Here is a 25,747-nt window from a genome sequence, read left to right on the forward strand (position 1 = left end):
GTGGAATAGTCACAGAAAATACACAAACGCCAAATGTCAGATCTTTATTACACAAAGAAACAGAAACAACACATTCATATGACATTCCTATAGCATAAAAAAAAAAACATATTTCCTCATAACAGTCATAAGCATTGGTCCAAAAACACATATCACAGATACCTTAAGAGGTCAATCAGTCACACCTGCCTGTGTTCATAGACCAGTAGAGCAGATATTCACATAGCGAGCTGTGTTCATTTCACTTCCACTGATACACAGCAGCACCTTGAGACACAGAGCATCCTAGGAAGTCAGGTCCAGCACTGTCGGGGCTCAGAGATCAGCGTAGGGTAACTGTCTGAGTTGGGGTAGGGTGAGGGTTGGAGAAGGATAAGGGTTGGGTTAGGGTGAGGGTTAGGGTGAGGGTTGGGTTAGGTTAGGGTGAGGGTTGGGTTAGGGGGTTAGGGTTAGGTTAGGGTTAGGTTAGGGTGAGGGTTAGGTTAGGGTTAGGTTAGGGTGAGGGTTAAGTTAGGGTGAGGGTTAGGTTAGGTTAGGGTGAGGGTTGGGTTAGGGTGAGGGTGAGGGTTAGGTTAGGGTGAGGTTAGGGTGAGGGTAAGGTTAGGGTAAGTTAGGGTGAGGGTTAGGGTGAGGGTGAGGGTTAGGTTAGGTTAGGGTGAGGGTTAGGTTAGGGTGAGGGTTAGGGTGAGGGTTAGGTTAGGGTGAGGGTTAGGTTAGGGTGAGGGTTAGGTTAGGGTGAGGGTTGGGTGAGGGTAAGTTAGGGTGAGGGTTGGGTTAGGGTGAGGGTGAGGGTTAGGTTAGGGTGAGGGTTAGGTTAGGGTAAGTTAGGGTGAGGGTTGGGTTAGGGTGAGGGTGAGGGTTAGGTTAGGTTAGGGTGAGGGTTGGGTGAGGGTGAGGTTAGGGTGAGGGTTAGGTTAGGGTGAGGGTGAGGTTAGGGTGAGGGTTAGGTTAGGGTGAGGGTTAGGTTAGGGTTGGGTTAGGGTGAGGGTTGGGGAAGGATAAGGGTAGGGGGTTAGGGTTAGGTTAGGGTGAGGGTGAGGTTAGGGTGAGGGTTAGGTTAGGGTGAGGGTAAGTTAGGGTGAGGGTTGGGTTAGGGTGAGGGTGAGGGTTAGGTTAGGGTGAGGGTTAGGTTAGGGTGAGGGTTAGGGTGAGGTTAGGGTGAGGTTAGGGTGAGGGTTAGGTTAGGGTGAGGGTTAGGTTAGGGTGAGGGTTAGGTTAGGGTGAGGGTTAGGTTAGGGTGAGGGTTAGGGTTAGGTTAGGGTGAGGGTTAGGTTAGGGTTGGGTTAGGGTGAGGGTTGGGGAAGGATAAGGGTAGGGGGTCATGTGTGTCAGCTCTGGCTGAGACGGGTCTTGGTGGCGAAGTCGGCACTGAGTTTACGCATCACGTGGCCGTGGCTCTGCCCCGTCAGCTCCCGGCGCACACTGCCGTAGTTCTCCTTCACAAAGCTGGCGAAGGGCGTGGGCGCGCGGGGCGTGGCGTTGGCCGGGGTCAGCAGGACCAGCTGACCACCCGAACAGAGAGCACACTGGAACCGCTGGGTGTCCAGGGACTTGGAGTGACGTCCGATCCTACAAACACAGTTCAGATATGAATATGATATATATATACACACACACACACACACACACACACACACAGTTCAGATATGAATATGATGTACACACACAGTTCAGATATGAATGAGACACACACACACACACAGTTCAGATATGAGACACACACACACACAGTTCAGATATGAATGAGACACACACACACAGTTCAGATATGAATGAGACACACACACACACACAGTTCAGATATGAATGAGACACACACACACAGTTCAGATATGAATGACACACACAGTTCAGATATGAATATGACAAAGTTCAAGATCCAATAGATGATAGACAGAAGAGTGAGTGAGTTAGAAAGTTAGTTGAGGGCGTCTGTGGCTCAGAAGGAAGAGTGGGTTGTCTAATTGGTTCTCATTGATAATCATTTGTATCATCTGCATTTTATGTGTTTCTTACTGTATGGAGTAAGTTTTAGGTCAGATGGACTTCTCTGATATGTTTGTGATTCTTGATATTGTGTTTGTAATTGTGTATTGTGAATTATGTATTGTGATTTTTTATTCTGCCATCAACCTGACAAGGCACTACAGATGAAAATTAGCCTGTTGGCTATATCTGGCATATATTTATGTACATTTACATGTATGCATGTATTTATTTAAATGTTCATTAATATGTGCTGTCCCTATTTAAAATAAATAAACTAAACTAAACTAATGATCGTGGGATTGGCGGTTCAAATCCCAGCTCCTCCTGTCCACATGTTGAAGTGTTCTTTGGCAAGACACTGAACCTCAAACAGCTTCCAATGAACAGGCTAGCACCTTGCACGGCTGCTGCCGCCATTGGTGTGTGAATAGGTGAATGAGAGCAAATTGTAAAGTGCTTTGGATAAAAGTGGTATATATGCAAGTGCAGTCCATTTACCATTTAGTTAACATGAAGTCCAGAGACAGTTGGACTTGGACATGTGTGTTCTTTATGGAAGCCACGATGAGCATTTTTTCCCCACCGGTTATTAAACGCATGACAACATCAGTGTTACCGGTAGCACCTTACATTTGACAAGCGTCCGCTCTACTCCGTTCGCTCGCATTCATGTTTTCTTTGATCGGTTACATTTGAAAGGCTTTTTAAGAAAGTTTGAAAATTATTTGCATTCATTAAAGAGTAAAGTGAAGTATCTGTGTGCACATCCAACCTGTACCGGAAAGTGTAAGAAAGCTGAGGGCCGATCGCTTTAGACTCCAGTTATGTGATGAGAGAAATTGCTCTAGACTCCCGTTATGTGATGAGTGAAATCGCTCTAGACTCCCGTTATGTGATGAGTGAAATCGCTCTAGACTCCTGTTATGTGATGAGTGAAATCGCCCTAGACTCCCGTTATGTGATGAGTGAGATCTGGCAGCGCTGCTCTGTGTCCGGAGCTTGCGACTCCCTCTGCCGGCACACGCTGAGCGAGTGAGCAGACACACTCAGTTTATAGCGAGCGCCGTCACTAAGTATTGATGACACGCTTAGTATTTTACAAATTACGAGTCAACCGTGGGGACGATGGGTAATTGCAACGGTGTGACCGGTGTGTGCCTGAACACAGTAACGCTGGTAACAACGGCAAACCTAGTGTTCTTGGACATGTGTGTTCTCTTGGACATATATGTTATTGGACATGCGTGTTCTTGGACATGCGTGTTCTTGGAGATGTGTTCTTGGAGATGTGTTCTTGGAGATATGTGTTACGTGTTCTTGGACATGCGTGTTCTTAGACATGCGTGTTCTTGGACTCACGTGTTCTTGCAGCGGCTGCACTGGTACTGGTACTTGTAGTTAATGTCGTAGCTGTGGCAGCGCGTCACCATGGGCAGCTCAGGGTGCGCCAGCGTGGCCTTGCGGGCGTACAGCTTCCAGAAAGATCCGTGGCCGTCCCGCACGCCATTAATCAACCAGGTGGCGGCGTGGCACATCTCATGGACGAGCGTGTCTCTCAGACGGTCTGGAGGGAGCGACGGAGGCACAGTCGTCAGAGAAAACAACTTTACTGTGTTGCATAGAGACAGCATCCACAACATCAACCACAGGTTTCCTGGTCTCGCAATGCCAGAGATCTCCGCCTCCGAAAGTCTGGAAACTTCTCCATCGAAAATCTTTGCTAGAACAGCATCGAAAACCGGGTGAAGTACCTGCCTTAGCGGAATGATGTCCTCCAAACAAACTGAAGAATCAACACAAAACAAAACATTCACCACCCCATTAGGAAGGACCACCCTAAAGACTCTGGATTGGTTCTGTTAGGAAGGACCACCCTAAAGACTCTGGATTGGTTCTGTTAGGAAGGACCACCCTAAAGACTCTGGATTGGTTCTGTTAGGAAGGACCACCCTAAAGATTGGTTCTGTTAGGAAGGACCACCCTAAAGATTGGTTCTGTTTCTACCCACGTGTTTCCACCCATGTGCAGTGTTTTAGAGACCGACTCGTGAGTCTAACACCTGTGCTCCACGAGGGGGACCCAACACCTGTCCTGTCCTCCACGAGGGGGACCCAACACCAGGTCTAACACCTGTCCTCCACGAGGGGGACCCAACACCAGTCCTGTCCTCCACGAGGGGGACCCAACACCAGGCCTAACACCTGTCCTCCACGAGGGGGACCCAACACCAGGTCTAACACCTGTCCTCCACGAGGGGGACCCAACACCAGGTCTACACCTGTCCTCCACGAGGGGGACCCAACACCAGGTCTACACCTGTCCTCCACGAGGGGGACCCAACACCTGTCCTGTCCTCCCCGAGGGGGACCCAACACCTGTCCTGTCCTCCCCGAGGGGGACCCAACACCTGTCCTGTCCTCCCCGAGGGGGACCCAACACCTGTCCTGTCCTCCACGAGGGGGACCCAACACCAGGTCTACACCTGTACTCCACGAGGGGGACCCAACACCAGGCCTAACACCTGTCCTCCACGAGGGGGACCCAACACCAGGTCTAACACCTGTCCTCCACGAGGGGGACCCAACACCAGGCCTAACACCTGTCCTCCACGAGGGGGCCCAACACCAGGTCTAACACCTGTCCTCCACAAGGGGGCCCAACACCAGGTCTAACACCTGTCCTCCACGAGGGGGACCCAACACCAGGTCTAACACCTGTCCTGTCCTCCACGAGGGGGGCCCAACACCAGGTCTAACACCTGTCCTGTCCTCCACGAGGGGGGCCCAACACCAGGTCTAACACCTGTCCTGTCCTCCACGAGGGGGGCCCAACACCAGGTCTAACACCTGTCCTGTCCTCCACGAGGGGGACCCAACACCAGTCCCGCCAGCGGGTGTGTTTACCTGCAGAGTCACAGACTTTCTCGGAGAGCTCGATGCGAGCGTACCGCTTCCCTCCCGCCCTCTCCTGCCCCGAGATGCAATAACCTGCCGTCTTCCTCATCTTCTTATTCCAGCTCACTGACATGTCGGCGGGCAGCTGGGGGGAGAACGCACAGACACAATGAGAAAGGCAGGGATATTTAAGTACCAATCAATAGCAAGAATACCAATCAATACCCATTTGCAAAACATGTAAACTCCTGTTCCGTATGTGTATATGTGAGACTGGTTGTGTGTGTGAGACTGGTTGTGTGTGTGAGACTGGTTGTGTGTGTGTTCACTTTGCTGTCGAAGATGCTGATGTTGTAGAGCTGGTAGAGTCTGGAGGTGAGGTCTTCCTTGGTGTGTTTGAAACTGCGTGTGAAGCTGGAGCCCGGGGTCGACAGGGTCTGGAGGAAGCATCCGGGGGTCTTACACACCGCCACTCTGGGAGGGGGGGGGGAGACACAGAGGGGGGGGGCGGTGCTTTGTTGCTCATTACTGAGACATGCTTACAAAACACTAAGAAACAAACAAATTCAACCCACACAGTTGTCCTCTTAAAAAACGTTCCTCGCCTTCACACAGGCCTCATCCAGCACCTCCCCTCCACCTGTCTGAGGTCACCAGACTCATCCAGCACCTCCCCTCCACCTGTCTGAGGCCACCAGACTCATCCAGCACCTCCCCTCCACCTGTCTGAGGTCACCAGACTCATCCAGCACCTCCCCTCCACCTGTCTGAGGTCACCAGACTCATCCAGCACCTCCCCTCCACCTGTCTGAGGTCACCAGACTCATCCAGCACCTCCCCTCCACCTGTCTGAGGTCACCAGACTCATCCAGCACCTCCCCTCCACCTGTCTGAGGTCACCAGACTCATCCAGCACCTCCCCTCCACCTGTCTGAGGTCACCAGACTCATCCAGCACCTCCCCTCCACCTGTCTGAGGTCACCAGACTCATCCAGCACCTCCCCTCCACCTGTCTGAGGTCACCAGACTCATCCAGCACCTCCCCTCCACCTGTCTGAGGTCACCAGACTCATACAGCACCTCCCCTCCACCTGTCTGAGGTCACCAGACTCATACAGCACCTCCCCTCTTCCACACTCTGACTATCCAGAGGCCACCTCAAACATCAGTGGAGGAAACCCCAGCGAGTCCTCCTCCCCGTACTGCCCCACAGAGGTGACCCCTAACCCCCGTACTGCCCCACAGAGGTGACCCCTAACCCCTAACCCCCGTACTGCCCCACAGAGGTGACCCCTAACCCCTAACCCCCGTACTGCCCCAGAGGTGACCCCTAACCCCCGTACTGCCCCACAGAGGTGACCCCTAACCCCTAACCCCCGTACTGCCCCAGAGGTGACCCCTAACCCCCGTACTGCCCCACAGAGGTGACCCCTAACCCCTAACCCCCGTACCGCCCCACAGAGGTGACCCCTAACCCCCGTACTGCCCCACAGAGGTGACCCCTAACCCCCGTACTGCCCCACAGAGGTGACCCCTAACCCCTAACCCCCGTACTGCCCCACAGAGGTGACCCCTAACCCCCATACTGCCCCACAGAGGTGACCCCTAACCCCTAACCCCCGTACTGCCCCACAGAGGTGACCCCTAACCCCTAACCCCTGTACTGCCCCACAGAGGTGACCCCTAACCCCCGTACTGCCCCACAGAGGTGACCCCTACCCCCCGTACTGCCCCACAGAGGTGACCCCTAACCCCCGTACTGCCCCACAGAGGTGACCCCTAACCCCCGTACTGCCCCACAGAGGTGACCCCTAACCCCCGTACTGCCCCACAGAGGTGACCCCTAACCCCCGTACTGCCCCACAGAGGTGACCCCTAACCCCTAACCCCCGTACTGCCCCACAGAGTTGACCCCTAACCCCCGTACTGCCCCACAGAGGTGACCCCTAACCCCCGTACTGCCCCACAGAGGTGACCCCTAACCCCCGTACTGCCCCACAGATGTGAACCCTAACCCCCATACTGGCCCACAAGCTAGAATGCTAGAATGGATCGAAGGCGGCTACACATACACATCAACCAATCACAGCACTAGGCAGCTACAGGGTCAGACGTGGACACAGGTCAGGCCGATTTATGAAATTGGACCCAGGGGTGGAGCTAATCGGACGGTACCGAGTAGGCACGCTCCGCATATCGCAATACCCCTGCTTGGGCACGCTCGCCTGGTGGATCGTGGGCGAGGAGGGGAATTGCTCAATGCTCGCCTCCTGGCTGCCAAACAATTCCGCTGTGAGCATTTGATGACGTGTAGCGGAGTTCCCTCCCCTCCTCCCCTCCTCCCTCCAGACGATCCATTCTAGCATCGACCCTCCAGCTGCCGGAGGGAGACGACTCCCATCTGCTCTGACCAGTCATGCGGTGTCCTTCAGCCCCCACCCCTGGGACACCAACGGCTCAGCTTAGTCAGGCCCCCCCTAGAGACACGCTCCTGTCCGGTGCACCGTGGAGTGCTTATGTGAGTTCTTTGAATACTAGACATTTCTACTGCATTGCGCTAGCATTAGCATGCCGCTAACACCGGAACGAGAGACGGCATGGGATCAGCTGAAAATGTTCTCTGTCAATCAACAACATTATGAGTAAGTCGTAAATGAGGCTCCACGTCAACAATTCTGAACTAACCCTTTAATACTGATGACGAGATATATGGGGGCATGTCTTTGGGTTTCTGAATGAGAAGATTGAACTGGGCTGAGAACATGCAGGGCTAGGACACGATGTGAGAACTCGGCACACGCTGAGAGAGACGCGCAGCGAGCGGGCTGGTGGGGGCAGAGGGAACAGCGTAGGGAAACGGATTCAGAGTGGGCTGAACAGACGGATTCAGAGTGGGCTGAACAGACAGATTCAGAGTGGGCTGAACAGACAGATTCAGAGTGGGCTGGACAGACAGATTCAGAGTGGGCTGGACAGACAGATTCAGAGTGGGCTGAACAGACAGATTCAGTGGGCTGAACAGACAGATTCAGAGTGGGCTGGACAGACAGATTCAGAGTGGGCTGGACAGACAGATTCAGAGTGGGCTGGACAGACAGATTCAGAGTGGGCTGAACAGACAGATTCAGAGTGGGCTGAACAGACAGATTCAGTGGGCTGAACAGACAGATTCAGAGTGGGCTGGACAGACAGATTCAGAGTGGGCTGGACAGACAGATTCAGAGTGGGCTGGACAGACAGATTCAGAGTGGGCTGGACAGACAGATTCAGAGTGGGCTGGACAGACAGATTCAGAGTGGGCTGGACAGTAGTCTAGAATCTCAGTCCTGAGACCCTTCTCTGGCTAAGATGTTTTCATGACTGATTTGACCTCTATTATTTTTTTGCCAAGGGGCCAAATCCAAAATACCTGCTGGCGCCTTGTCTCGGAAAGACACTTTTTCCACGCAAGTCGACCATGAGGATTCAGATTCTGCAGTTTATAAAAGGTCCATAGAGGTGAAATCAATCATCAAAACATCTTAGCCAGATAATTGGTCATAGAATTGAGGTTCTAGACCCTACTAGAACCTCGGCTGTATAGGGGGGGTGGCTGTATAGCTATGGGGTAGTGCGGGTCGTCCAATGATCGTAGGGTCGGTGGTTCGAATCCCGGCTCCTCCTGACTGCATGTCGAAGTGTCCTTGGGCAAGATATGAACCCCAAATTGCTCCCAATGAGCAGGCTAGCGCCTTGCATGGAAGCTGCCACCATTGGTGTGTGAATGTGTGTGTGAATGGGTGAATGAGAGGCCTTTATTGTAAAGCGCTTTGGATAAAAGCGCTATATAAGTGCAGTCCATTTACCATTTACTACAGGACTCGTCGAAAACAACAACCCAGTAAGTACTCTGATCCATGCCGCCCCTAGAACCGGTTTAGAGAATAATGCTTCACTGAGGTTGAGCTGGATCACTACACGGCCCATCACAAAGGGAAATACCGCTCTAGGGCTAGCTGCTGTGCATTGGGCGGCTGTGGCTCAGTGGTAGAGCAGGTCGTCCAATGATTGTAGGGTCGGCGGTTCGAATCCCACCTCCTCCTGTCCACATGTCGAAGTGTCCTTGGGCAAGACACTGAACCCCAAATTGCTCCCAATGAGCAGGTTAGCACCTTGCATGGCAGCTGCCGCCATTGGTGTGTGAATGGGTGAATGAGAGGCCATTGTAAAGCGCTTTGGATAAAAGCGCTATATAAGTGCAGTCCATTTACCATTACCATTCCATAGCTCCGCCAGGCCTCATTTAGCATCATTGAGCCATAGGCTAGGGGGGCTAGCGTAACAGGGGGAGAGAGACAGAGAGAGGGAGGGAGAGAGGAGGAAGAGAGGGAATAAACAATAATATTGGCTTGCAACAAAAGCTCAATTCCATGGAAACAGAATAGAATTGAGGGGTAAGAAACATCAGTGTCCTTGATATGAATTTTATGCCTACCATACACTAGAACACTTTTAAAAGACTATGGGTTGGACACCATCTCACATCAAAAGACAAATGTGCTCTTTAGACTGAGATTTAGCAAAGACTGGGATCTTGCAGGGTCATTATTTGCAAGATTAGCCTACATTTCAATGGCTGCAGCAATTTCTGTCCACTTTTTTCCCTTCTCCCCTCTGTCGTGGTACAACCATCTCTACCCGGTCTGCTGTTTGGTGCTGGAGAGATGAGCACAGCGTACCTGGTTGTTGGCAATGTTCACATCATTGAACTTCACTATTTGCATGAGCCAAGACTGAAAACGTATGATGATATTAAACGTTTGATTTTATTGGAATGTCAAGACATGAAAAAGGCTGACTTAAGACAGCTCGAACTGACACCGTACACCAAACGATAAAGTTGACGGGAGCGCACTACGACTCTAGCGAAACTCTCGTGATTTGGAAATTAGTCTGTGACACTGAAATCGGTTGAAGAGTCGGTTGGTGTAAGGCCGGCATTAAGACCATCATTCAGAAACGTGGGTGGGGCTTGCACCATGGCTCCGTTGTGTCATCACCACAGGTGGAGTGTCAGTACCTGTTGCTGGGTCTGGGCTCCGTCTGCGAGACCGTGGGTCGGGTGATGGGCGGACGCACCGGGGTCTTCATATCCAATGATGTTCCCCCTACAGGCCGAGGGCCCGTCCCTTTCTGTGGCTTAGCAGGAGAAGCTGAGACAGGGGGTTTCTGACTGGACCCTGCAGTCACGAGGCACATGGAACAGCCAATGAGAACAGGCGATAGGGCAATATTCAATTAACATCATAACATCCTTGGAAAGAATGATAAAGATAAAGATTATTTGCAGATCAGATGAGTGAATACGAAGGCCCAATCCCAACACTTGCCTTGCCCCTACCACTTAGCCCCCCATTCTGCACGTTCACGCGTAGGGGTAGAGCTGTCCCCATCCCTTTTGGGAGAGGGGTAGGGTGTATGTAAGTGGTATGGCTACATGCCCCTCTGAACAGAGATTTTTCAGACGCACACTTAAAGCCGAGTGCTATGAGAAATCCCAGAGAATGCCTTGCTGATCATCGGCAAGATGGTGGCCAACATGCCACAAGCAACAATAATGTACCACAAATGTAGTATTTCCTTCATTAATATTGATTTTAAAAAGTATGACAACCATTGTATTATCATTGTTAAATGTCACTTCAATGTATTATAGATCGTTTCTTTATACAGGCATATTACAAAAAATCAATATGCTTATGTCTCTGGCTAGCTAGCTAACATTGCTACGTAGTTAACACCATTTTAAGGCTGATTTGTGCATGACAGTCCCACATTTTGACATATCTGACAATATGCCCCTTTGATGGCACATGATGCCCGAAATGTAACCGAAGTCCATCAGCGAAGTGGCTACACTTGTGACCACTATTCTGTCATGAAGTGGCCTGGTCATGAAGTAGTGTTCTTTCTTATTTGATGACTTGTTTGATCGATTGATAGCGTGAAACATATAAGTTGTGAACGAGTGTCCATAATTTTATATCTCCATCAGATAAATGGCAAATGTCATTGTGATAATATTGCCTACTACTGATGATGCACTGTTACTCTCAGATCTGTCATGTGATAATATCACCATAGTAGTCTACTACAGATGATACTGTATCAGGTCTATGTCATGTGATAATATCACTACAGTAACCTACTACAGATGATACTGTATCAGGTCTATGTCATGTGATAATATCACCATAGTGGCCTATTGCTGATGACGTACTGTTACTGTATCAGGTCTATGTCATTGTGATAATATCACCATTCACCACAGTAGACGTTGATGACGTACTGTCGCCTCACAGCAAGGTCTCCCAGGCTTTTCTGTGCAGAGTTTGCATGTTCTCCCTGTGTGCGATAGGGTTCCCTCCCAAAGAACCCAATATGAAAAACATGAAGTAGAAGAGATGCTCTTCAGTCCTGTCCCTGACCAGGATTTGCACTCTGACTTGGTCCCAGACGCCTTGACCGAAGTCTGCCCCCTGCTCCTAACTGCCCCTGGAGGAGGACAGCTTGGATGGGATGAAGAAAAGACATAATCCACCGGCCACCCCTGAAGTTGCATGTGTGTGTGTTGTGTGCTGTGTCACCTATATGTAATGTGTGTGTCACGGTGTGAAACCCCCCTCAGGTACTGTAATTATTAATTATTATGAGGTCTATGTCATGTGATAATATCACCATAGTTGCCTACTACTGATGATGTACTGTACCAGATTATTATATCACTGATAATATTGCCATAGTGGCGTACTGTATCCGGTCTTGAAGCGTTGTCCTATTTCACAGGGGAAGATTTCAACCCTTGCAATTCTGTTCCGAGGGGCAAGTCGAAAAATTAGAAATGGGATTGGGTCCAACGTGTACTTATTGAACCGGAAGGAGAAGTTCATACATCCATGGAGAAACCTGGCGTTGCCCGTGTTGTGTTTGGGTGTGGCGCTGCTCGTCTTCTGGTTCTTCTTCAGTCTGTCCAATAAGGAGAGGAACTCCTCCTCTGAGCTGTCTGAGGCCTCCAGCTGGGGGGGGCCTGAGCAGGCCTTCTGGGGGAGGGCTGAGCTGGGGGCGGGGGTCAAGAAGGAGGGGAGCGGAGAGGGGGATGGAGGGAGAGGAGAGGGAGATGGAGAGAAAGAGGGAGAGATGTCTTGGCCACTGTCTTGAACTTTGACCTTGTTAGGTTGTGAGGAAGGCTTGTGTGGACGTTGACGAGTCTGCCAGGTGCTCTTCATCACGATTTCTTCATCGCTGTCGCTGAGGAAGACTGGGGAGTCACACTGAGACAGGGGTCTTTGGGGGGGAGGCTTGCCAGCCAGGGCCCTGGGGGTCCTACTGACTGTAAAACAAGAAACATACTGTAAAATACATCGTTTTCAGGACACATCTCTTTCTTCTATGAGTACTCCCTTCTGTCAGTGTATAATACCACACACAGCTTTTCAGCACCCGCAGACACCATGTCAACCGTAAATCCTTTTCACAACCCTAATCAACAATCTTAGTGGAGCTTATTTTTGTAGATACAACATAAGGACTGTGGACGTTACCTTGAGAGGGAGGTTTCTTCGAAGTAGGTTTACGCTTCTCAATGATGAAGTCATCGTCAGAAGAGAAGCTGTCCACAATTAAGTTTTTGAGGCTGAGGGGAAGAGAAAATGTTAAGAGATCATAGTCAGTAGACGGTTACGGCTTGGCTCCACTGCGTCCATCAGCATCTGCGTCAACCGTCAGTCGTTAAGGAAATGAATCCATTGTACTGTGGCTGAGGTTCGAGAATTCAGCTCATTTCTTGATCTTTGACGGATGCAGACAGTTATTAGAGATCATCCAAACCAAACCAACCAAATCTGCAGCCATGTGTCGGCGTTGAGAATGGGCTGTACAGAGAGCATACCCCCCCGCCAGGTTATTTATAAGTATTTATAGCATGTACATAATCCATCCATGTCCGACGTACCTCTATTAGTATAGCTTTGTGTAATTTGTCATTCATAATCTTTAGAGCACATCATGGAGCTGGCAGCAATGTTTCACTGTACATTGTACACAACCATATACACATATGACAATTAAAGCAGAATCTGAATGTAGTCAGCGTGCCACAGAGTGACTGGAAGAGACACCACAGAGCAGTAACCACGGAGACCGTACCCGTCTTCACTGCCCCTCCGCGGCGCTCTCGCAGGCTTCGGGGTTTTCGCACGGTCCAGGACTTCAAGGCAGAAATGGTAAATGGTAAATGAACTGCACTTACAGTATATAGGGCTTTTTATCCGCGCTTCACAATGGCCTCTCATTATCCCATTTACACACACACACCAATGGAGGCAGCTGCAATCCAAGGTGCCAGTCTGCTCACTGGGAGCCATTTCTCACGCGAGAGGAGAGAGAAACACAGGAGAAAGATACCACTTAATGCGCCTGGCATGAAATACAAGATGTGTAAAAGCCGAGTACTCACAGGCCTCAAAGCTGCCATCACTGTCTGAGCTCACCGTAAGGACAGGCAGCCTGACGAAAGACAGGTTTAGATGATATAAGACATTTATCAACAGGCCTATAGAAGGGTTAGGATTGCGTACTCTTACCTGACTTCCTTGGCACAACTGCGGGGTTTGAGAGAAGTAGCTTTGGGTGTAGCCTTCTGCACCAGAACTGAGAAGAGGAGGCATAGCATTACTTCATACAGATTCCATTGAGAGTGCCCTCAATACAACCCAACGGTTATCCTTAATGTTTTATGGTGCAATTTACCCAGTTCTGGATTGAGATGTTTATGTTAATAAATATACGTGCACAGTCAACCTGTGTCCCCCCATCCCTGATGTCATCCTCATGTGTGCAGTTGTTGAATAAAATTGGCAAAAGCTAAACTAAAACTGTATTACATATTAGTTTATACAGTAGCATTATTTGTTCATTATTTGGACAACAACCTAACAAAAATCAATGATAATGATGTTGAATCTGGCTGATTTTCAAAGAAATATTGATTTAATCTGATCCTGTTAGCTATTTCTAAATTATTATGTTTGACCTCTGAGTATGGCTGTAGCTAGTTTTCTGGAAGAAACGGTGTCCCTCTTCAATAGACTTATGAGATAAAGATGACATTCCATGGCTGGTAGACTCTGTGCCAAACACAATTGTTGTGGTTAGCGCCGAGGCGGCCTAGCTCATCTTGACCAAACAAGGCCACAGAAGAGACCAGTAAGACAGTCTTATCGGAGAAGAGACGAGGGCGGGGGGGGGGCACCCAAACCATAAGAACCTTGCTCGAGCTCCGAAGCTTTGATTTGAGTCCAGACAGCATACAGAGAGGTCAACTGTACATTAGACTATAAGCCATCGTCTTTTGTATGTCAAACCTTCTGGAATAAACAGCTTTTGATGTCGCTCAAATCCCATGTTCAAGAGATTCATTTGGAATACATCAGAAGGAGACACTGGACTGTGTGGTATTATGTGAGATTGGGGGCCGTCTTTTATTGTAATCAAAACACAACGCAGAGCTTAATAAGGACAATGATAAAAGACAACGAAAGTCAACAATGACCTGTGTTGCTATCATTGAATCATATGAATTCAAGAAAGAAACAGGCCAGGTCCAGCCTGGCTTATGTGCGTGGCTGACTTGTTTCTGTTCTGGACTGGGAGGGCGGAAGCTAGTCATGCCACTGAAATAGCTGTGAATTGAAATCACATGAAATAATGTCTGATAAATTAAGATGGGTCTTGACGCCTGGACACATCAGTTCCAATGCTTCCAATGCTAATCCAGCACAATGAGAGCGAGATAGCCAGTTAGCTCATGGGCTCACAACAACTAGCAGCAGCTTCCATAACATTAATGGTAGGGGTCAGTGGCTAAAGCAGTTACACTGATAATAACATAAAGTCATCCCCACCGGGTCTTGAACCTTGTTCAAGTGGGAATCCAATGCTTTTATCACTACTGGAGATTGGAGTGGAGATTGACAGGTTGGTTTTGGTGTCCTTCTTCCAGTCCCTAGTGTGGGTTGGGGTTAGAATAAGGGTTGGGGTTGGGACAGGATTTGAGGGGTATAGTCCCATAAAATCATCCCCACTGGGGCCTTGAACCCCGATCTCCCGCGTGGGAATCCATTGCTTTCATTCTTTATTTTGGTGTGCTGGAACTACTGCCTCTTGTGGTGCCAACAGAGAAATGCAATTCAACGGAGGGAGGGAGGGAGGGAGGGAGGGAGGGAGGGAGGGAGGGAGGGAGGGAGGGAGGGAGTATAACCGGACAAACGCTGAACTAGGTTTCACAAAAATGAAACATTTAAAGATTCATCAAAACTTATTTCTAAAAGGACTAGATGTTTTTGTTGAGCAATGGGACTATTTCTTATTAAGTAATTTAGATCAAGGTAATAAAAAGATGAGAATATTAAGTTGTTAAATGATCTATCCATTTAAAGTAATTGAATCATTGTGATTACAGCATGTATCTAATACTCATTCTTTTTGTGTCTACAGTGGCTACCACAATTACGTCCAAATCAAATCAAAGCCCAAAACTCCTGTACGGCTGATGACTCCTTCTGTCACAAGGAAGAAAAGGGATCAGTGGATGATAAACAAGAGGAATCAGAGGGAAAGATTGAAATAAAATAAAAAATAGAATAAAACTTTAACAGTTGTCTCAGTGTCTCTTAGCCTTCCTGATTTTACAAGCTCACATTCTCTCGCAAATCAGGTCTGGATACTCTCCATAGAGATTAGTTTGTACCAGATCAGAAAACAATCTTGTCAATCAGCGTTGGTTCTGAGAAATTTTAAATACAAACAGCTATGCCAGGTGGGTTTATGACAATGAGGAGCGGTTGAAGTTGGCGTGTGCCAAACAGTGATAGACAGATGGTTAATCCAATCACCTGCCAAGTATTTTTGAATGTGCCTGCCCTTTTCCAAACAGTTTACAACAGAGAGTTCCCAGATGGTTATGCCCAATTTTTCCCCCCCCCCAAGACCGCCTTTAATGCAATACGTTGAAATCCTGCCTTCTGTCATTCCTGGCTAACAGCATGTCATTCCGGGTAACAATGACACAGTCAAGTAATTTAACCCAAATTTTCAAGTTATATTATGTTTTCTTGGGTTAAGGACACAATGACAACCTTTTTACCTTTACTGTAAAGCACTAAGACATTTTCCAGCTCTTTTCGGGATTGAATATTGTGTGATCGACAACAACTAATGAGGCCGTTTCAGTGTAAATAACCAAATATATTACATTAATTGTTATGCAAATGCAGTTTTCTGAGCAGTAATTGTTTGTTGAGCTCCAACTATGAATATATATATAAATGTGTATATGCTAACAGTGGTATACATGTTAATAATTTTAAAATCCATTCCTGTTACCCAGGAAGGACATTTTTCCGTGGGAGAAATCATACGATTCACCAAAAATGTGTAATTGCATTGTTAAAATGAATCCCTGTTAATGAGTTGTATACAGAACACTCAAATAAATGCTTAAATTGCTACGTTTGCTATTTTATTTTTTCCCCCAATTTTAAAATCCTTATTCGTCGTTGACCCATGTACGCAAGTAGAGGGGACTATCTAAAGTCACCCCCTTCAACATTGCCGGGTGAGGGACAAAAAAACATACTCAAATCTCACTTACACTGGTCAAAGTCATCGTCACTAGACTCAATCAGGACCTTGTCCCTGTAGCCCGTGTGGTTGCCCTTGGAAACCTGGTTCTCCTTCCCAGAGTCCTCGTCCCAGCCGTCCAACCGGAGGCCCCTGGCTGAGGAAGGAAGGTCCTGCGACTGGCTGGTTCCACAGCCCCTTGTGGCCGGGCGGCGGGTCTTACCCACCTTCTTTATCAGCTGCCAAGAGAGAAAAGCATTCATAAACCCAGTAGCCTGAGGTAATCTGTTAGCTACTAGCAGAGTCCTTATGTGGGTACTGGGTAGGATCGCTCTATACCTCGATGGTAAATATTGGCTAGCTGGGTGGCTGTACAATATAGGTCTACATGTCACTGGGATATTTTCAATAAAGATATTTTATCAGGACAGCATCCCAGTTCGCTGATCCCCATGCAGCCCGCATCACTAAAGCCCCATCCGCTGTCCCAGACCGAGCTATGGAACCAGAGATAGAGAAACAAACATGGTTCCCTATAGATTAAATCACATTACTTATGTCAAATTATCTTTCCATTATTCGGCTGCAGTACTGTGGAAGTCTGCCTGTCCACATCAAACAGGCAACTAGGTTAACTAGCTTTAGGAAGACAGTACGAACATGGTTATCTGCCTAGGAAGAGGAAGGTAGGGCCTCAGCCCATTAGCCGTTTATCACTAGTAGATCAATTGTTTGTGTTTAGTATGTCTCTTATAGTGTGTTATATAGTGTTTTTAGTAGGAGGGTAAAGGTCAAGCCCCTATGATAGGCTCTTTATTTTTATTACATTGTAGACAGTTACTACTATGCTCAATGCTGACAGGGTTGTTTAGATTCTTACTTGCCAGAGGACCACAATTGAAATAAACCATTAGGTTTTTTTGTGTTTATATCCTCGGCAGAAGTGTTTTAACAATCAATAATAAATGTACTGCGGCCCCATGTGGTTTGAGATGTAACGGTTGTTTTAACGCTCTGCTCAATAAAGTCAATCAATCAATCAATCAATCCCTCTTAACAGTCCAGTGGTTAGAGGACCGAGACTGGACTGAACAGCGTCCCATTGAGACTGGACTGGGCCACCACGCCTAACAGCGTCCCATTGAGACTGGGCCACCACGCCTAACAGCGTCCCATGGTGACTGGACTGGGCCACCACGCCTAACAGCGTCCCATTGAGACTGGACTGGGCCACCACGCCTAACAGCGTCCCATTGAGACTGGACTGGGCCACCACGCCTAACAGCGTCCCATGGTGGGGATACATGTACAGCTGTCTGCATCGTCTCCAGCAACCAGACGTCCAAGAACACAAGTTAAAGCACCACAAACCTGTTCTTCAGCGGCCTCCAAATCCCCCTTCTCCATCCAGCCCAATTTTTCAGCAACTCTGTGAAATAACCTGTGGGTATCTTCCTCCATGGTGCTCCGCCTGCGGGGTCACAACAGGCTGGGGGTCAGGCGGGGTCACAACAGGCTGGTGGTCAGGCGGGGTCACAACAGGCTGGTGGTCAGGCGGGGTCCTAACAGGCTGGGGGTCAGGCGGGGTCACAACAGGCTGGTGGTCAGGCGGGGTCCTAACAGGCTGGTGGTCAGGCGGGGTCCTAACAGGCTGGTGGTCAGGCGGGGTCCTAACAGGCTGGTGGTCAGGCGGGGTCCTAACAGGCTGGTGGTCAGGCGGGGTCCTAACAGGCTGGTGGTCAGGCGGGGTCCTAACAGGCTGGTGGTCAGGCGGGGTCCTAACAGGCTGGTGGTCAGGCGGGGTCCTAACAGGCTGGTGGTCAGGCGGGGTCCTAACAGGCTGGTGGTCAGGCGGGGTTAGCTAGCTGCGACTTGTCTTAACACGCCCGGACATGCTATCCCGGTATGCTAGCTATGCTATATGCTATGCCCGTTAGCCACTAGCTCGTCACTCCTAACCCTAACCCTATCCCGGGATGCTAGCTATGCTATATGCTATATGCTATGCCCGTTAGCCACTAGCTCGTCCTGGGTTAGGGTTAGGATGCTATCCCGGTATGCTAGCTATGCTATATGTATATATATATATATAACCCTATGCCCGTTAGCCACTAGCTCGTCCTGGTCCACTAACGTTATGCACGTGGCTTAAGTGTGACACGCTAACCCTTCTTATTGAAGTAAACTCTAGTGACGACGCTAATACTACTATCTAGTACAGCTAGCTAGAATATCCTGGTCAACTATTAGCATTGCACTAAATGACCGTATCTATATGAGACAGAGCAGCTAGCGGCTGGTTCACCGGCTCCGTGCCGCTTTCACGTCTCCATTTCACCGCATTGACGACCACTTACTTTTGGTTGTTGGCTAAAGTTATCGAGCTAGATAGTTACTTCCTTCCAAGGACATGAGCGTTAGTGCCTCTAGGGTTAGGGTTAGTCTAGGGTTAGGGTTAGTCTAGGGTCAGGGTTAGTCTAGGGTTAGGGTTAGTCTAGAGACATATATCTCATGATACCTTTACACTGGGGGATGCGCTAGTATTCGAAAAAGGCGCAGTGGAAGTGGTCACCCGGATAGAGGAAGTCGGGTTTCTCGTTTTGGAAGCTGGGGCATCCCCGATCCCCACCGGGGTGGCTCTACAAGAGGCGACACTCGATTAATTCCGTCCTGAACTACGCACAGCTGTTGAGCAGGGCCGCCGCCATTTTGGACTGTCAAATTGATTGCGCAATCGGCGCTGCGCTGTCAGTGTCATCCACACCCCTAAGCCCTCGCGGACTTCGCGGGAGCGCGCCCTTAAGTCTGCGAGTCTGCAAGGGTGGACATGACTGGGCCACACTCATCTTTATAGTGCCCAGCCCGGCACAGGTTGATCTAATCACAGCCCTGAAAAATAACTTTAGAAAAAGCATCACCTCAATTATACACACCGGTGGCTTGGGGGGAGGAGGTGGGTTAAAATCAAATCAAATCAAATCAAATTAGCTTTATGGGCATGAATGGTAATAAACCGTTGTTGCCAAAGCAGAATAATAATACACAATCACATACATATACATACATATGACATACACATATAGACATTCATTACATAAATTATGTTACATTTGTCAATGCAATCCAATGGAGTATTAACCGGAGAGATATGATATATACATTAAAATAATAAAATAAAACAAAACTTAAGAAATATATATATATATATATATATATATATAGAGAGAGAGAGAGAGAGAGAGAGAGAGAGAGATAGATAGATAGATAGATAGATAGATACAAAAATAATATAATCAGATTATGTAATATATTAATTAACATTCATGTTTTTCTCTAATATCATGGCAGTGTTACATATTGTGCAGCTAAATGTGTGAATCGTGGATCTTCAAAAGTTCATCATGTTTTCCTCTGATATAACGAGTATGCTGCTGTAACCTGTTGTAGGAAGGCCTCTCTGACAGGCAGGTATAGGGGGTAGGAAGGCAGGTATAGGGGGTAGGAAGGCATCTCTGACAGGCAGGTATAGGGGGTAGGAAGGCAGGTATAGGGGGTAGGAAGGCATCTCTGACAGGCAGGTATAGGGGGTAGGAAGGCCTCTCTGACAGGCAGGTATAGGGGGTAGGAAGGCAGGTATAGGGGGTAGGAAGGCCTCTCTGACAGGCAGGTATAGGGGGTAGGAAGGCAGGTATAGGGGGTAGGAAGGCCTCTCTGACAGGCAGGTATACGGGGTAGGAAGGCCTCTCTGACAGGCAGGTATAGGGGGTAGGAAGGCCTCTCTGACAGGCAGGTATAGGGGGTAGGAAGGCAGGTATAGGGGGTAGGAAGGCAGGTATAGGGGGTAGGAAGGCAGGTATAGGGGGTAGGAAGGCCTCTCTGACAGGCAGGTATAGGGGGTAGGAAGGCCTCTCTGACAGGCAGGTATAGGGGGTAGGAAGGCAGGTATAGGGGGTAGGAAGGCAGGTATAGGGGGCAGAAGAGGAGAAAATGGACCTCTGTTTCTATCTCCCCTGAAGAACAATGTTTGCAGATTCTCACTTCTCTGGGTTTCCATTCCTTCTTATAACGACCTTTTTCATTCGCTAGTTGATGGTCGCTGAGTCTGTACATTGTTAATGTGCGTTTCTGTTTGGTTTTTTTTAGGCTTACTAGATATTGGGCTTACTAGATATATTTAATTTATTTGCCTTGTAGATCTAATCCAGGGCTTTGTGATTGTTCGAGAATAGATGGGTTATTTACCAGTAGCCTAGTAGAGGGGTGTGTGACAGGAAGACGTGCCCAGACGCGCACATCTACAGGGTCAAGTTACGCAGTCATGGTGCGTCCGCACTTATAACAGAGAGAGGAGCATGGAGGCAAATGGATGTAAGTTAAGCACACTGATATTAAGCATATCTCTTAATTAACGGAACCTTACGAATTCTGAATTTTAAAATCAATGGTATTCAGTAGGGATTTATCCGAATACGTTATTCATGGAGGCACTGTGACTGCAGCTGGTGCTTTGATCTCAGTCATGTTTCACTTGTTTCGCTACATTATGAACATTCAGTGTAAGCTTTCAAATGTCGTTATCATACATCAGAATCTGAAAATAGTTGAAGAATTTGTTATGCTTCTTTGAATGTTGGTACATCGAATCCATTAGCCGAGAAATCCCCCTTCAAAGATCCAGACTGCTTGTGCTAGCAGCTAACAGACCAGGGGCTCCAGCTAACAGACCAGGGCTACAGCTAACAGACCAGGGCTCCAGCTAACAGACCAGGGCTCCAGCTAACAGACCAGGGCTCCAGCTAACAGACCAGGGGCTCCAGCTAACAGACCAGGGCTCCAGCTAACAGACCAGGGCTCCAGCTAACAGACCAGGGGCTCCAGCTAACAGACCAGGGCTCCAGCTTCCCCCGTGGCCCAGGGAGGGAGCAGCTAACAGACCAGGGCTCCAGCTAACAGACCAGGGCTCCAGCTAGCAGCTAACAGACCAGGGGCTCCAGCTAACAGACCAGGGGTACAGCTTCCCCCGTGGCTCAGGGAGGGAGCGTCTTTTCTGGCACCGAGTGTTACTCTGGCCTTGGGATGAGGGCCTGGGGCAACAAGCTGGCTCAACAATCTCTTGTACCCTTGCTAATTCATATATCTAGCTAACAGCTCTCATAGACGTTTGATTTGTGTAGAGATAGCATGCATGGGCATTATTCTTGCCGAACGGCTAGCTAGCTAGCGTTTCCCATTGTTTAGCAAGATAGCTAGCACTAACGCTACATCACTAGGCTAACGTTAGTGTTTGATAACATAAACCCCTTGTGTGTGTGTGCCAGCTAACTTGGCAGTTAACAAGTATTTCCTCTCAAGCCATTTAAATCCAGAGATTTAAATAGCAAGGCGGCACAAACTGAGATGGAAATAGATATTAATTCAGTTTCTTCAAATAGATTCATATTATTGTGGACGGCTACAAGATAATGTCCATTCTGTTTGCAACATTGGACTCTAATTTCAGTAGTAACTCGATTTATCTCGAACCAGCACAACCTTTACATCAAAATAGAACCAGTAAATTTTAGTTTTGTGTTAATTTATTGTACTACTTTGAGATTGTTTCCACAATGAAAAGTGCCATATAAATAAAACGATTTATTATTATTATTATTATTATTATTATTTGGCCATAGGTGTCATGGAATTTTAACATGGTGTCTAACACCCTGCCAAGTATTTCATAGTTATAACAGACAGCAACAAGTTCAAGTGACAGTGAAAGTGGTTTGTAAACCTAGCAATGGAGATTGTGATTGGTGTGCACAGTAGTTTATAGGCTTATTTCAAATGCCTTGGGTCAAAGAGTAAGATTATTTAGGATTTCTCCACTGAATAGATATTTTGAGACAAATGGAGATGTTTAACAAAGAAAAGGACAACATTGACAGAATGTGATTATTATGTTACATTACTGGTGTGGAGTCTTTATGGGATGAGACCTACAATGATCCAGCCTGGCTTCGCCAGATCCAATTTGCAAAAATGCGAAGGGTCTGGATACTCAGTTGCTTTTCGATTCCCAAGGGTCGTTACCAACGGGTGTAGATTAAAATGCCTCAGGACGCAATTGGATAGACCAATCAGCGAAAATGCCTCTCCGGACTCTCCCCCCGCACACAGCATCCCCACACAGGGAGCTGGCTTCGTTCTAGGTTGTTGTTTTCATTTGCGGCCTGTGATTCGGATTTCCTTCAAAATGTAATGGGTTCTAAGGTGGCCCATGATACACCCCTCCACCGAGTTAAATCAAATTTGGTAGTTTTTGCATAATTATAAAAATGAATGGAGGTGAATGGACAATAAATGAATGGAAGTGAATGGCCAGTCCGGCTGTGTTTGGGCCGCCCGTGGACCCGACCCGTGATTTGGATCCGCTCCAAAATTTAACAGATTCTAAGTTGGACCATGCTTCATCGTTCTACCGAGTTTTGTGAAAATCAGGCCTGGGGCCTCATTTATCATTGCGGATACACCCTTTTTCATTTACACCTGATTTTTGTACTTGCTTTTCTCCGCAAATAATCATCATCTCCGCAAATAATATCATGACAAAACTCGATGGGAAATAGTGTGTATATATCTCACAATATTTCCCATTGAGTTTTGGCATGATACATCACATTATTTGAGGAGAAAAGCAATGACAAAAATTAGGTGTAAATGAAAAAGGGTGTATCCACAATGATAAATGAGGCCCCAGTTTTTGCATAATCCTGCTAATAAACGCATGCACACAGACCACCGAAAACATTACCTCTCAACCTGTGCTGTCGCAGGGGCGGAGGTAATAAAACTTTAGGGATGTTTTTCATAAAAAGACTGTACCATTGTGTCAAATATTACCATCTCAGGTCAAGGGCTGGGAAGATGTAATCATTTACAGAAACATCTGCCTGATCTATAAAATCCTGCATAACATTGATCCTCCTCTTCTTAACTCATTCATAAATCAACAGAATAACATTAGTTACATTAGTCTCTGTCAGTGTGACATGTTTTATATGTGCTGCTCCTCCATCTTTGCTACCCGCCTGCCTGTATGTGCTGTGTATGTCTGTATATGTTTCCAATGTGGTTGCTGCAACCAGTTTCTCATCCCCCTTTGTACTGTTTGTACTACATAAACTACAGTATATTGATGTTGCTGTTTTCATGTTCTTGGTATATCTGGGGACTGTCACAAAGCTGGCTTACCTGGTAAGCCTGACTTCTGCATTAAGTAAAACCCGGAAAACTATTACTTCAGTCAATGTTCCAGATATGAAGAGTTTCCATGTTTTACTTATTGCAAAAGTCAGGCTTATTCAGTTAGACAGGTTTGTGAAATACCCCCTGGCCTCCCCGCCCGGCTTGTTTGTGCTTGTTCAGTTGACTATCAACACGCTGTATGTAGCTAAACAGCACAAAGGTTGCAGCTGCTTAGAACGCACAATAGTTTATAGCTTCCCTTCTAGACTACCAATGTTTTCCAGCTACATTAGCACAAAGTATTGTGTTTTTGCTGATTATTAACTAGCTAAGTTAAGATAGCTACGTAATGTTATCTTGTGCTAATGTTCGCTATCTCTGCAGTCGTGCAAAAAACCTACCGTTGTCAGATTAGCCTTTTACAGCCTGTGCTTTAGCCCAGCAAGATCAAATCTTTTCAAAAAGCCTAGAGCCCATGTCACTATAGCGTTAAAAGTGCTTAGAACACAGCTCTCACCTCTAGAGCTCATTACCCATTGTAAATCACAAAAAACAGTGCCAGTTCTAAATTACAGCTTGTGGACACATATCCTTAGGATGTAGAATAATAAAGTAGGCTTTATCCTAATATTTATCTTTTATCCTTTTCCCCCAGATGTCCAGCAGCTCTCTCTTCCAGAGCCCCCACAGATTAAAGGGGAAAGGGAGCTGTGCACCAGTCAGTCACCAACTCCAACTGTGGAGAACAGACAAAGGGACTCTTCGACCAACACAACTAAAGAACAGATCAAAGCATTGTCTAATGAAGAGGATAGAGCACCAGAAACAGCCAGTGACTCTCTGCCCCCCTCTCTAACTCCAGACTGTCCTATAGCTCAGAGTTTAGAAGAGCAAAAAAGAGGAGGACTGCTGCCTGAACCAACATCCTACTGCCTCAGGCCTAGGCCTGCCAGAGTGCTGAAATCACCTTTCAAATCAAGGAAAACAGTGGTTAAGTCTTCTAGACCTATTCCCAGCCCTTGCTCCAGCTCTGACACCTGCGCCAGCCCCAGCCCCTGGACCAGGCCTGTTCCTAGTTCCAACTCTGGCACCGATTGTGAAGATGTTTCTTCTGGGGAGGCTGAGAGCAAGACAGTAGAGAAACGCTATCAGTTGGAGGACTGTGACAAAGCTTTTTGTGAAAAGGGTATTTTAGTTAAACATAGAAGAATCCACACAGGAGAGAAATCCTATCAGTGTGAGGAATGTGGCAAAGCTTTTTGTCGTGAGAGTCATTTAATTAGCCATAAAAGAATCCACACAGGAGAGAAGCCATATCAATGTGAGGAATGTGGCATAGCTTTTAGACTTGAGGGTACATTAGTTAGCCATAGAAGAATCCACACAGGTGAGAAACCACATCAGTGTGAGGACTGTGACAAAGCTTTCAGTCGTCAGAATCATTTAGTTAGACATAGAAGAATCCACACAGGAGAGAAACCATATCAGTGTGAGGAATGTGACCAAGCTTTTCGTCACAAGTTTAGTTTAGTTGACCATATAAGAAGCCACACAGGAGAGAAACCATACAAGTGTGAGATATGTGGCAATGCTTTTAGTCAAAAGAGAGTTTTAGTTGGTCATAAAAGAATACACACAGCAATGAAACCATATCAGTGTGAGGAATGTGACAAAGCTTTTAGACGTAAGAGTCATTTAGTTAGCCATAGTAGACGCCACACAGGAGAGAAACCATACCAGTGTCAGGATTGTGACAAAGCTTTTAGTCATAAGAGTCATTTATTGTACCATAGAAAAATACACAGGTGAGAAACACAAAGTAGAGAGAAACAGGAGAGAAACCATACCAGCGTGAGGAATGTGGCAAAGCTTTTAATTCTATGAGTATATTTGTTGGGGAGGCTATGGGAAGGACTGTATAAGGGGACTGTTTCAATAGGAATATGTTCCATTCGCCCCCGGGGCGTCGGTCAGGACAC

The 25,747-nt window shown here is 47.5% G+C and overlaps 1 protein-coding gene across 1 annotated transcript; it reads right to left on the minus strand.

Annotated features, from left to right (window-relative positions):
- Positions 1-1,328: 1,328 nt before the first annotated feature.
- gcna (germ cell nuclear acidic peptidase) lies at positions 1,329-17,847 on the minus strand (the record flags this gene model as incomplete). Its single annotated transcript, XM_084453529.1, has 11 exons — positions 1,329-1,569; positions 3,349-3,553; positions 4,893-5,028; positions 5,213-5,357; positions 9,943-10,102; positions 11,815-11,973; positions 12,121-12,180; positions 12,464-12,555; positions 13,505-13,571; positions 16,573-16,780; positions 17,674-17,847. The coding sequence occupies 11 exons, from the start codon at positions 17,845-17,847 to the stop codon at positions 1,329-1,331; spliced, it is 1,647 nt and encodes a 548-aa protein (XP_084309655.1).
- Positions 17,848-25,747: the final 7,900 nt, after the last annotated feature.

This window comes from Borostomias antarcticus (assembly GCF_949987555.1).
Source record: "Borostomias antarcticus genome assembly, chromosome: 19".
Taxonomy (NCBI): domain Eukaryota; kingdom Metazoa; phylum Chordata; class Actinopteri; order Stomiiformes; family Stomiidae; genus Borostomias; species Borostomias antarcticus.